Source organism: Watersipora subatra, chromosome 9 (assembly GCF_963576615.1).
Source record: "Watersipora subatra chromosome 9, tzWatSuba1.1, whole genome shotgun sequence".
NCBI classification, from domain to species: domain Eukaryota; kingdom Metazoa; phylum Bryozoa; class Gymnolaemata; order Cheilostomatida; family Watersiporidae; genus Watersipora; species Watersipora subatra.
This window is the reverse complement of record NC_088716.1, coordinates 18,234,736-18,247,337: the sequence shown is the minus strand read 5'-3', so window position 1 is coordinate 18,247,337 and position 12,602 is coordinate 18,234,736. Positions and strand designations below refer to the sequence as shown.

General features: G+C 37.6%; 1 protein-coding gene across 2 annotated transcripts in view; it reads left to right on the top strand.

Annotated features, from left to right (window-relative positions):
- Positions 1-12,164, top strand: part of LOC137405417 (WAP four-disulfide core domain protein 3-like) — a 75,604-nt gene extending 63,440 nt beyond the window's left edge. For both annotated transcript variants that reach the window (XM_068091672.1, XM_068091671.1), the window contains exons 3-6: positions 2,521-2,607; positions 4,279-4,365; positions 10,854-11,163; positions 11,716-12,164. In XM_068091672.1, coding sequence (XP_067947773.1) covers positions 2,521-2,607; positions 4,279-4,365; positions 10,854-11,163; positions 11,716-11,881 — 650 coding nt within the window. In that variant the 3' untranslated portion in view covers positions 11,882-12,164. The remainder of the gene's footprint in view (positions 1-2,520; positions 2,608-4,278; positions 4,366-10,853; positions 11,164-11,715) is intronic.
- Positions 12,165-12,602: the final 438 nt, after the last annotated feature.

Sequence of the window (12,602 nt, the reverse complement as noted above, 5' to 3'; positions counted from 1 at the left end):
TTTAATGTGATCTGACTGTCAGGATGTTTCAAGATTCAAATCAACAGAACTTGATCTGACTTGAAAGGCTCAGGTTTAAGCGAAAGAGCTTTTATGACACCTATAGTCGCAGTCTGCAAAGAGACCGACAGAACGGAGATGGTGTAACTAGTAACTATAGCCACTAGTAACATTATTTTGGCATGTAGCCTATTGTCTTCTGATTATTTTAATCGCAATCAAGCGTTGTTGATTTTAATTTTGAAACATCCTGGCAGTCAGATCACCTCCAGCATCACAAAAAATCCCAAATTACAGAAAAATACTGATACTTTCAGATAAAAACTATTAAAATTTGCATAAGTTCGTATTTAGAGTAAAACGAAAACACTGATCCTGTCAACTGCCATATTTCATCTTTTCAGGTTCAAAGGCTACTACTTTTATATTTTTAGACATTTTACAAGTCGTCATCAATTTGCTGTATGCAGCCATTAAAATTACATTGCTATTTCACTAAACCATGTCAGGTAATACAGCTAGTTTTTATATACATTGTAAAGGTTTTGACTTGGTCTTTTACTCTCCACAAGATAAGCAAAGCAAATAAACACACCGAGTGTTTAGTTACCAGAATGCATATGAAGATCTCAATCTCAACGGAAGAATGATCAATGTCACAATTGTTCAAACTTGAGATATCGCCATTTTAAAGTTTACAAACTATTTTTGAGAGAATCACAACTTATGTCATAGAAACATTTTAGCTGCTGTTCAATAAGAATGTTACCTGGGAATGTGATCAACAAAGAAGTGGTAGACATAATTTGAGTGGTACAACATGGCCTAAGTTAAAACCACTACATGGACATTGATCGATTTAGTTTGGAAATTATTGAAAACTCTCTGCGCATTATGTTTTATTAAATGATAACGTTACAAGGTTATAATATTCTAATTTTAAACGCTATATTGTAGAAAAATATGGAGTTTAATAGTATTGCTATATTTTATCACCAATATATGTAAATGCATGAAGCCAATGTGTGTGCATACAATGAACAATCATGCAGAGAGCCTGCGCTAGCTCAGCACTAACTATGTTAGTCCACTCCTTAAGCCTGGTTCCCATATCGAATGCGAGACCGTGGCGGTAATCTCACGCAACAAAACACTTGCGGTGCGAGGCTTGGCAGCTAATGTTCACATAAAGCTGCGCCGCTAGTGATCGCATAAAAATGACCGCTAGCCATGCTGTCTCAAAAATGCTGACCTTCACCTGTGCAGTACATTTTAGGGAGGTTTTGCCTGCGGCTCTTCGCAAAAGTTGAACCTGAACGCTTGCATTGACCGCCGGCGACTACCGGCGATACTCGATGCGTAGGTTCACATTTCACTGCCGATAGCCCTGCGATGCTGTCGCCGATGCTTGCGGCATATATAGAAACCAGGCTTAAGACATAGGCCTACATGTATATCGATCTTCTTGCAATAGGCTCTACCCCTTTTCTAGTTTCTCCAGCGATTGCTGCCTTTGTTCTTTAAACCATAACTGCCACGAACAACTTTTATCGTATTTACTAGGTAAATCAGACATGCTGATTCCGATTTTGTAATCAAAATAAAGATTAGGCCACTAACTTTCAGAGTAATAAAGGATTTTTTATAGCGTTTTAATATCGGTTTCGAAAACAACACGATCGGCATAACAAGCTCCGCCCATAAATACTTGACGTAACCTAGCTTTTTAGGAACAGAAGTTACGTAGAGATGTTTAGACCGATTTAGAATAATAGAGACGGGTGTTTTAAAATTTATTAATATCTAAATCCAGCTTTAAAAATAATATCAGTCTTTTCTGAAAGGTAGATAAGCTATTTAGCATTGCATATTTAAAAAGCGCGATAACAACGCTAGCTCGTGATAAAACCGCGCTTTTTGAGCTCATTTTTCTCGGCGTCCAGCCCATTTAAACGTCATGTAACAAGCTGCGAGCAATTTTAAATAGTTTATATCCCTTTCATAAAAAACTGAAATTATTTTACAGGCTGGATTTAGATAATAATGGGTTTTAAGACACCCATCTCTATTATTCTAAATCGGACTAAACTTTCCTAACTTCCGTTTCTGAAAAAGCTAGGTTTCGTCACATATTTATGGGCGGAGCTTGTAATGCCGATTGTGTTGTTTTCGAAACGGATATTGAAACGCTTTAAAAAAGCCTAAATGACTTTGAAGGTTAGTGGACTAATCTTTATTTGGAGTACAAAATCGGAATCAGCGTGTCTGATTTACCTAGTAAATACAATAAAAGTTGTTCGTGACAGTTATGGTTTAAGTTGGCTCACTGGTGGCCGAGTCTCCTGTTATGATAAGGCACCCGCCCTGGTCACGGGGATCTGTCTTAACAACATAAACCAATCTGCCCGCAGCAAAACCCAATAATTTACCTAAATGTTGGTCTGTGAAGTACTGTTAAATACACTTGGTGTACACCAGCATTGTTCTGTCTTAGTTTTCAGCATATACAATGTCTTGTAGAAACTATCCAATGCCCGAAGAGGAAGTGTCGATATTGTTCAACTGGCTATATGAAAGACAAATATGGCTGCCAGACATGTCGATGTAGTGAGTCTTTAGCTTCTGTTCCTGCATTATGCTTCCCTCTGTAAAATTTACAACAGTTTAGCATGCGAAACAACAATTAATGTTGAACTTATTCAGAACTTTTGTAGATTTTTTTTAAAGTATCGGTATTATTTGTGATCGCTTTTGATGTTTGATGTGATCTGACTGCCAGGATGTTACAGGATTAAAATCAACTAAACTTGATCTCTGTTAAAACGCTCGTTGAAAAATACTTCCGAAATGACGTTGTTGTTGCTATCATTGCTATAGTTGATATCGGCTGTTGTGCTCAAGTTGCAGCGTTACACGACTTTACTCTGGCGGTCTCTTTGCAACTCTAGATGCCATAATCACACTTTCACACTAATCTTAGAGCGTTTTAATGCTATCAAGTTTTGTCAAGTTAGAAAAATCTTGGCATTCAAATCACTTCAAATATCTAAAGCAATAGAAATACCAATACTTTTGGATAGAATCTAATAAAATTCTGTTCAAACCCTGTTCACAAAGGTCTGCACAAAATCTTTTTTAAATGGGAACCAAAAATTACAAGTTTTCCATATTTTTGGTGAAAAAATAAGTAATTTAATAAACACTTTGCATAAAACTTTCTAAATGAATATTTGGCACAAATAATGCAATAAAATATAATAATTTTTTAAATAAATCTTTTTGAATTTTGCTCAACTCTGGCAAATAAAAGTTTGCTGTTAATGAATGTCTAACAAAATCTCATTATTTGGTTTTTATGTTTCTATGAAACTATATTAGTAGTTAAAATAATAGTAACAAACTAATTTAAAATATTAATCGAGAATATTGTTTTTGAGGGTATATTACATATGTAGTCCCTGCTTGGAGAGGAGGAATGGTACTTTTCTCTCAGCAGCAACAAGGTTATCGTGGATGTAATAACCTTGTTGTTGCCGTGAGAAAATTATTGCGTTAACCACAAAATAATTACCTAGAAGAGTTTGGTTTGTGGTGATTAGTTTAACAGCCTAAAGTAAACATTCCTAAAGTCAGTTGAACAGCACCATGGTGACTGGCAGTTAAAGATGTTTACCACCTAAAGAGTGCTTAAACATGAGATAGACATGCAGTGGGCCCCCTGGAAAAAAATATATTGATTACTTGCAAATAAAATCAAACATTGAAAATCTTCAAAATATTCTTAGCATAATAAGTGGCTGCAGTAGGCGCAGTTGTTAGAATGTCAGTCTATCAATCTCAATGTTTCGAGTTGGAGTATTTTTTGATGGATAATAGACAGAATGTCGGTGAATTTTTGAAATTCAAAACATACATGCTAAAAATGTTCTAAACATTTTTAGTGTTTGATTTTATGAGCAAAATAAACATTTTCATAAAAATAGTAATCAGTCTTTACAAACGCAGCCATTACCTAGCGGTCTGAATTAGCTGACTTGTGAACACCAGGTTTGAGTTGAATCCCAAGTGCTGGTCATGTTGAACATCATAAGGGTAGTTAATCTCTGTAAAGTCAGTTTTAACCTCAGCTATGGGTATAGCTGAGGTTTATAGAAGTTTGTGTTATTTACCATAAAAACAATTCGCAATGGCTAAAAAATAGTAGCTCTGCAGGCTGCCATATGAATATAATACATTTTTTTCTAGTTGGTTACTAACATCTATGACATCCTGTTGTAGAAGCTCCTTGCCCTATCCCACATTGCAGTACACCCTGTCCTAATGGATACCAAATCACTTCTGAAGGCTGCCAAACATGCAAATGCAGTAAGTTTAAAAATTCCGTCTACGATTAATTTTAATTCTCTGTAATTAGCTTTAACTGTTTATGAACAATTTTTTTATGACTACAGTGCACTCCCATCATACAACATTTATTCATTGCGGTGGTGGCATTGTAAAGTGAAAATGTTGTATAGAGGGGTGAAGAAACTCATAATTATTGAATGCAAACACCCTTTTTTAAAAACATAAAAAATTTTATATACAAACTGTACCTATTAGAAATTAGTAACAAAATTATATGTTGAACTAATAACTTTAGTGTATTTACTGGCTATGATCTGCTTATGATTATGATTCTTACTTTTTCCTTCAACGTCATTAGGGTCTTGGGACTCGGGTCTAACAAATTAAAGTTATATATCTAGTTATATACGCATAATGAATTAAAGTTTTACAGTAAATATTATATTAAATACTAAAATATACAACAAATTTTTACTTTCTTTTCTTTTTTCACCAATTTTCGTTTTACTCATGCAATATCAAGTATTTAAGAAACACAACGAATGCGGAGCTGAGAGGGAAAGCGAGCGTTGTGTCTCTTTCAGACATTTTGGAAGGAATTTTGCTGATATCACATCAGCATTTTTGCTATCCCAACGTATTCAGCATACCGACTGCCAAATTTGATTTTTAGGAAATTTTTTCTTGATACCTGTAGTGTCTTAGTTCCCACACATTGTATGTTTTCATTAGCATGCGGAGAAAACCATTATGTTGGTCATTATGTTTAGTCAGCCTATTTACCTTGGTTGCATTATTGTCTCATCAAGTTTTATGGCACATTGTATGCCTTGGATATATGGACATAATACAGTTCTTGTATAGACAGCAACCAAGCAAGTGCCTCTCTAGTTCTGACTATCATGCACAATATTGGCGACGAGGATTAAACTAACGCTTTGATTAAACCATTGGATTACACACCGCTGATCTGCGATAGAGACCGTTTACTGACCATGGCTATGGCAGGGCTTCCAGCATTTTCAGAGGGAGAGGTGGATGGTTATGTAGAAAGGCTAAACAGTTATTTCATTGTCAGCAAGACTAAAGATGAACACAAAGTGCATGTGTTGGTCGCGGGTCTACCTGCAGGCACGTATGGTGTGCTGAGGGACTTGTGCAGTCCAAGAATGCCTAGTGAGATGGCTTTCGATGAACTGACAAAACTTCTCAAAGATCATTACGGAGGCTCTACAAATCCTATATTAGAGCGCCAAAAGTTTAGGCAAGTGGAGAGGAGGCCAGATGAGAAGGTAAATGAATACGTAGTAAGGCTAAGAAAAGCAGCGAGAGGGTGTGACTTTAAAACAAATCTCAGCGAAAACCTTGTCGAACAGTTTCGAAGAGGTATCAACCATTCTCACATTGCTTCATGTCTTGTTAGAATACCTAATGATAAACAGTTTGACTTAGACACAGTGCTTAAGATGGCTGTAGAGGCAGAGTTGTATGCTGATGGTAGCAGTGGCACAGCGAGTAAAGACAAAACCGAAGTCCTATCTGATGGTATACACAGGATTGGTAACACAACCAATCGTCAGCCTCGACAGGGTAAAGACAAAGATGTCATCTGCTTCCGGTGCAACCGCAGAGGCCATATTGGAAGTGACCCATCCTGTCAGGCTCGAGGTAGAACTTGTAACACTTGTAAAAGACGAGGGCATTTCTCGGGCTCGAAATACTGTACAAACAGCTCATCAACACAGAAAGTATGTACAGTTGGTAGTGAGGAGACAACTCCAACCGAACGTAGCAATACTCAATTTCAGGAGAATCAACTATTTACAATTGGTGAGGCATCAACGTCGACAAAGTGTAGCCAACAAATAGCTGGAGTTTCAAGTGGCATGCCAAAAGTACAACTGTCTGTAGCCGGAAAGACTGTGACATTTTTGATCGATTCAGGAGCTTGCGCCAACATCATAGACATTAAGACATACGATCGGATACACAAGGATGCAACACTGATTCCTACTAGCCGTGAACTGTTTGCTTATGGAAGTAACACCAGGCTAGACCTCAAGGGAGAAATAAACACTAATGTTGCATGTGCTGCTAATGGTAGAGTAGTGAGTACAAAACTATATGTATTTAGCAATGCTACCATGTGTTTATTGAGCTATGAAACTGCTAGAGATTTAGGTATTTTGTCTATCAATGAAAATGTTGTATATGCTGTTAGTGGTTGTCACAAAGATATAGTAGATAGATTCCCCAAGGTTTTTGAGGGTGTAGGGAAATTAAAGGATGTTTCTGTAAAGTTTCATGTAGACCATAGTGTGTCTCCTGTAGCACAGCCTGTACGTAGGTTACCTTTCGGATATAGAGAAAAGGTTAAACAAAATTTAGACAATTTGTTAGCCAATGACATCATTGAGCCAGTGGAGGGGGTGGGTACTTCTTGGGTGAGCCCACTTGTATGTGTGATGAAAGACTCTGGTGAGATTAGGCAAACCATTGACATGCGTCTGGCAAATAAGGCCATCCTTCGTGAAAGACACCCTGTCCCTACTGTTAAGGAAATGCTTGCTGGGTTAGAGGGTGCGAAAGTGTTTTCTAAGCTAGATCTCAATCAAGGTTTCCACCAAGTTGAGCTTGACCCTAACTCACGTGACATAACAACATTCATTACTCCATTTGGTCTTTTTAGATATAAACGTCTAATACAAGGTGCAAATGCTAGCCCTGAGATATTTCAGCATGTAATAAGGCAGACACTGGTAGGTTTGGAAGGGGTGCAAAACTTAGCAGATGATATCATTCTATATGGGTCTAGCGCTGAAGAGCATGATAGACGACTGCACAGCCTGCTTTGTAGGTTAGAACAAGTAGGACTGACACTGAATGGAAAGAAATGTGCTTTTCGAATGTCTTCTATTAGATTTCTAGGGTTCATTGTTTCAGCTGCAGGTATCTCTGCAGACCCTAGTAAAGTTGAGTCTATAGTCAACTTTAGGCGACCAGATAATGTGACAGACTGTAGGAGTTTTCTTGGCTTGGTAAATTTTGTGGGCAGATTTTTGCCAAATCTTGCTACAATTTCTGAACCACTACGACGCATAACACACAAAGACCAGGCCTTCAAATGGACCAATGAACAACAAAAGGCATTTGAGCTCATCAAAAATGCAATGTCACAAGCACAAACATTAGCACACTTTGACCCCCAAGCTGCTACTCGAGTTGTAGCAGATGCAAGTCCCTATGGTCTCGGTGCTATCCTTATTCAGACACAAGGTGCCTCTGAGAGGATAGTTAGTTACGGTCATAGAAGCCTCTCTGCAGTAGAAAGGAAATATAGTCAAACGGAGAAAGAGGCCTTAGCATTGGTGTGGGCATGTGAACATTTTATGCTGTATTTGTTAGGCACTGAGTTTGAGCTAGTGACTGACCATAAGCCTCTTGACTTTATTTTTAATAGTGCATCGAGTAAACCAACACCTAGAATTGAGCGGTGGGCACTAAGGCTGCAGTCATTTAGGTATAAGGTAGTCCACAAACCAGGAAAATGTAATCTTGCCGACCCCCTGTCTAGACTGAGTATCTCAACCAATGCAGAGTACATGGGGAAGCAAAGCATAGCCTCAGTTGTAGCCGAACAATACATAAACATAATCGCTAGGGAGTCTGTACCATGTGCTCTAACATGGAGTGAAATTGCCTCAGCGACTAAGGACTGTCTAGAGATACAGTCAGTTATTAGAGCTGTTGAGCGGAGTGATTTTAAGAGTTGTGCGCTCTCCTATCAGAGTATCAAAGAAGAGCTGAGTGTGTGTGATGGTGTGCTACTACGTAATAACAAGATTGTTGTGCCGCTAAGCCTTAGACCTAGGTGTGTTGAACTAGCTCATGAGGGCCACCAAGGCATAGTGAAGTCAAAACAAAGACTGAGATCCAAACTGTGGTGGCCTAAAATGGATTATGAGGCAGAAAAGTTCTGCAGAAAATGCATGGACTGTGTAAAAGTGTCCGCCCCAGATCCTCCAGAACCTATGTCAATGAGCAAGTTTCCTAGCAAGCCATGGCAGCAGCTAAGCTGTGACCTCTTAGGCCCATTACCTGATGGAAGGTCAGTGATTGCTGTTATTGATTACTACAGCAAATACTTTGAGTGCGCATTCCTTAGATCCACTACTGCAGACAAAGTTATCGAGTTCTTAGATACAGTATTTTCAAGGTTCGGGTTCCCTGACAGCCTTAGAACAGACAATGGCCCACAGTTTGTGTCAGATGTCTTGCAGAAGTATATGCATGACTGTGGAATTCGGTGGGTGTCTACAACACCTCTGTGGCCCCAGGCCAACGGTGAAATAGAAAGGACCAATAGAACACTACTGAAAACTTTAAAAATTGCAAAATTGAACAACCTTGATATGTCAGTTGAGCTGCGAAAGTTTCTCATGGCATACCGCTCAACACCCCACTCGTCTACAGGTGTTGCACCTTATACACTGCTGTTTGGTAGAGACATGAAAACAAAGCTGCCTTCCGTGCAGACTACTAGTGCTGACATTGACAGGACATTACACGATAAAGCAGCAGATAATGATGCATTGAAAAAGTTGTCATCTAAGCTCAATGTGGAAGGAAAAAATGGGGCAGTCGAAAACCAAATCACAGTAGGTGACAGTGTCTATCTAAAACAACCAAAACAAAGCAAACTAGATGCAAACTTTGGTAATGAAAAGTTCTACGTCACAGGAAGGGTAGGGTCAGAAATTGTATGTGAGAATGCTGAAAGTGGTAGTGTAGTGAGACGAAATGTGTCTTTTGCGAAGCGATGTGTAGAATCTAACGATCACAACTGCGCCCAGTCTGGCCAGTCTGAATCCCATGGGGGTGGGTTTGCTGGGAAGTGCACTCAAACCCAACCACTGGTTCAAAGGTCAAGGGCTCCACCTCTTAGGTTTGGCAATCCTGTATCACACTGAGGCTCATGTAGTAGTAGTGCTTATAAACACAGTTATACATTTATATCTTCATATTTTAGCTTAGGTGTGCCGCAATTAGATTTAGCTGATGCTTACTTGACATTTATGGTGAATGGTTTTTTTCAATGCTGTATATCAAAATTTAAATTAGCCAGTTGAGTGAAATTAAATGCTATTACATTTACCGGGTTTATTTTCCAAAGAAGGAAAGGATTGTAGTGTCTTAGTTCCCACACATTGTATGTTTTCATTAGCATGCGGAGAAAACCATTATGTTGGTCATTATGTTTAGTCAGCCTATTTACCTTGGTTGCATTATTGTCTCATCAAGTTTTATGGCACATTGTATGCCTTGGATATATGGACATAATACAGTTCTTGTATAGACAGCAACCAAGCAAGTGCCTCTCTAGTTCTGACTATCATGCACAATAATACCATACCGCAAAAAAGGTGCCGTAACAGTTGGATGACAAAAAAGATTGTGTTAACATCGTAAGGCGAGAAAGATCGTAAAACAGGGACCTCGTAACCCAGGCTCTACTGTACATGCCTAAATGTATACAATAATGTGTACAGTATTCTCTCCCTTTTCATGGTTAATGGCGGCTGGTGCCCCCCCCCATCTGCAAAATAGAAACTAATATTTAAAGTATATGTATATGACTCAAGTTTTACCACTAGAACGCCTTAGCTGCTTTCTAAACATATTGTATTTATTTCCTATATAATATTTATATAGGAATTTATATTATATATATAATAATATATTTTGTATTTATATTTCCTATAATTTGTATATTGAAATTATCTTGATTGACCTTCAGTTTATATTTCAATTTCAGTTCTAGCATTTTGAACTAGAGAATTTCATTTACAACAGAAATTTGTTTAAAAAAATTAAAATATATAAATAGCTTACATGAAACACATTTATAAACATGTGACTTCCTACTCACAACAAACCCAATAATTTAAAGTGCAAATATACATATCAGATGAAGTCCAAACTACACCTGTACTATGTAAGTGCATTCTCTGCACTTACGTAGTACGGGCATAGTTTGTATTTCATCTGGTATGTATATTCGTACTTGTGATTAATTTGGATCGTTGTGAGAAGGAAGTTGTATTTCAATGATTTTTAAACCACTTTTTTGTATTATTTTCACTAGCAGTTTTGAACTACGAAGTATTGTAACCAAGACAAGCGATCCACAAAGTAGCAATGAGTTACTGTAATTATGTTTATAGATCAATATAGGGCTGATAAATAATACAGGACCGGAATGTTACTTTATAAGCAAACTTCTTTAGGATTGGAAAGCTGCATTCCTATTTTTCCCCACACTGAACGCCGAACTTTAGATGTTTTGAGTAAAGAATTGACATGCAAAATTACTCATAAAAAACTTTTGTATTGTTTTACAAAAAATGCATAAAAATACAAATAGTCTACTGCTATGAAAGGCATAATAATCTATAATTATTGTAAATGTGTCTGATAGCAAATCTAGCTATTTTGTCTTTTTCCAGTAGGCGGAGACCACCCAGGAGAATGCCCAGCACCGACAGGGCTACCAGAAATCTGCAAAGAAGAGTGTTCAACAGATAATGACTGCGCTAACAATGAGAAATGCTGTGGGAGCTGTGTGAGGAGATGTGCTGCTGCCGTGACTAGTATCAAGCATGGCAGATGTCCAAAAGAAAGACAGCAAAGTCTGCCTAGACCTTGCGTCACAGAGTGTGAGGGTGACAACTCCTGTCCTGGGGATGAGAAGTGTTGCGGCAGCTGTCAGCGACAATGCACCAAACCACTTATCAAAAGGAGAGTGATTAGTCGATCGTAAGTTGTTCACATTTTTTCTAAAATGTTCCTGGAAGTTTGGTACTTGATATCATTAACTTACTTATTGTAAAATTACCGGAATCATTGAGCATAAAAGAAGTGACATGACTAAGAAAAGGGAGAAAAGTTGTTGATACAAACCATAATACTAGTTACGGTACAGTTCACAAATTAAAAAGTCAACTCTAGCCTTTTCTTTTTGTATGGCCAAAGAGGTGAGTTTGGAGAGATCTTGAAATAGATAAGGCAGTTTACATTTGTTTTACTGTTTTTATAACAAAAACTCCTTATAAGGCAAACATTCATAGAATAGATTATTACATTGTAGGAGCGTCTACTGTGTAGCTAACCTTTGGAGTTATCCCACCCCTGTGTCTAATGAAATTATCTGACAAGTGCATCTGTGCTTGAAATTGTCTAAGCCTGTCTAGAAAGAGTCAGTACTTACCTGTATACAAAGAGATGTCTAGTTGCTGTCGTATATTGAAAGGCAGCTGATGTTAATGAAATGGCAGGTGTTAATGGCCGTTTATTTATCTATACTTGTAGTTGTCCCAGTCGACTTACAACATTGGCGGACGGACATAAGTGTAGCAAGCGACGTAGAAACCTCAGCAGCTGTACTGCTGACGATGACTGTGAGGATGGTAGAATCTGCTGTGGACTCTGTCGAAAGAGATGCATTAAAGGACGACCTAAGTATATTCGACTTTGAATAAGCGTTAAGCGTTATTCGCTAGCTCCATCATTTTTATTTCCTTTATTATTCTCATCGCGTTCATTACTATTTGTTTAATTTGTTCAGGTTTTCTCACCAAATGTGCTCTCTTTGCGCAGTAAATATTCTGTAGAAAACCATAAAATAGATTACTTAGATAGTATGTACTAAATATAACAAATATTTAGATTTTATGTTATATAATGTTTTTATATTATAGATATTGCATAGCATACATACATAGATATGCGTTTTATACAATAAACTTAGATAATCTTTACTGAAATGCCTGTTCAGGTGTTCAATCGCTCTGTATCTGGAAGTATATGATAAACTTGAATATCAAATTTGATTATGTGCTTTTGCAAAAGTTATAAAATATACCACTAGAAGTCTTTAGAATCCATTCAGCGTTAAGAGTGGTGATTTATGCTGCTCATCCATTTTGAATGAAAATATTCCCAACTGGATAAGGAGAATCGGGCTCTTCCGTAATCTTCATATTAGTTTGCTGATGAAAACTGATACAATCTTGACAAACCCTTTTAAGAAATTTTGCACCTATTTTGCACCTAACCTAAATTTTTGCACCGGACATGGTGAACCTTTTAATACCAAATACCTGTAATGTGAATTTTGTTGCAGCCAGTCATGTTCCTCCATGGAATAGTAAGTCGTCATAGAAACTGTTTTGATGTTATCACGAGACCCTGAGTAC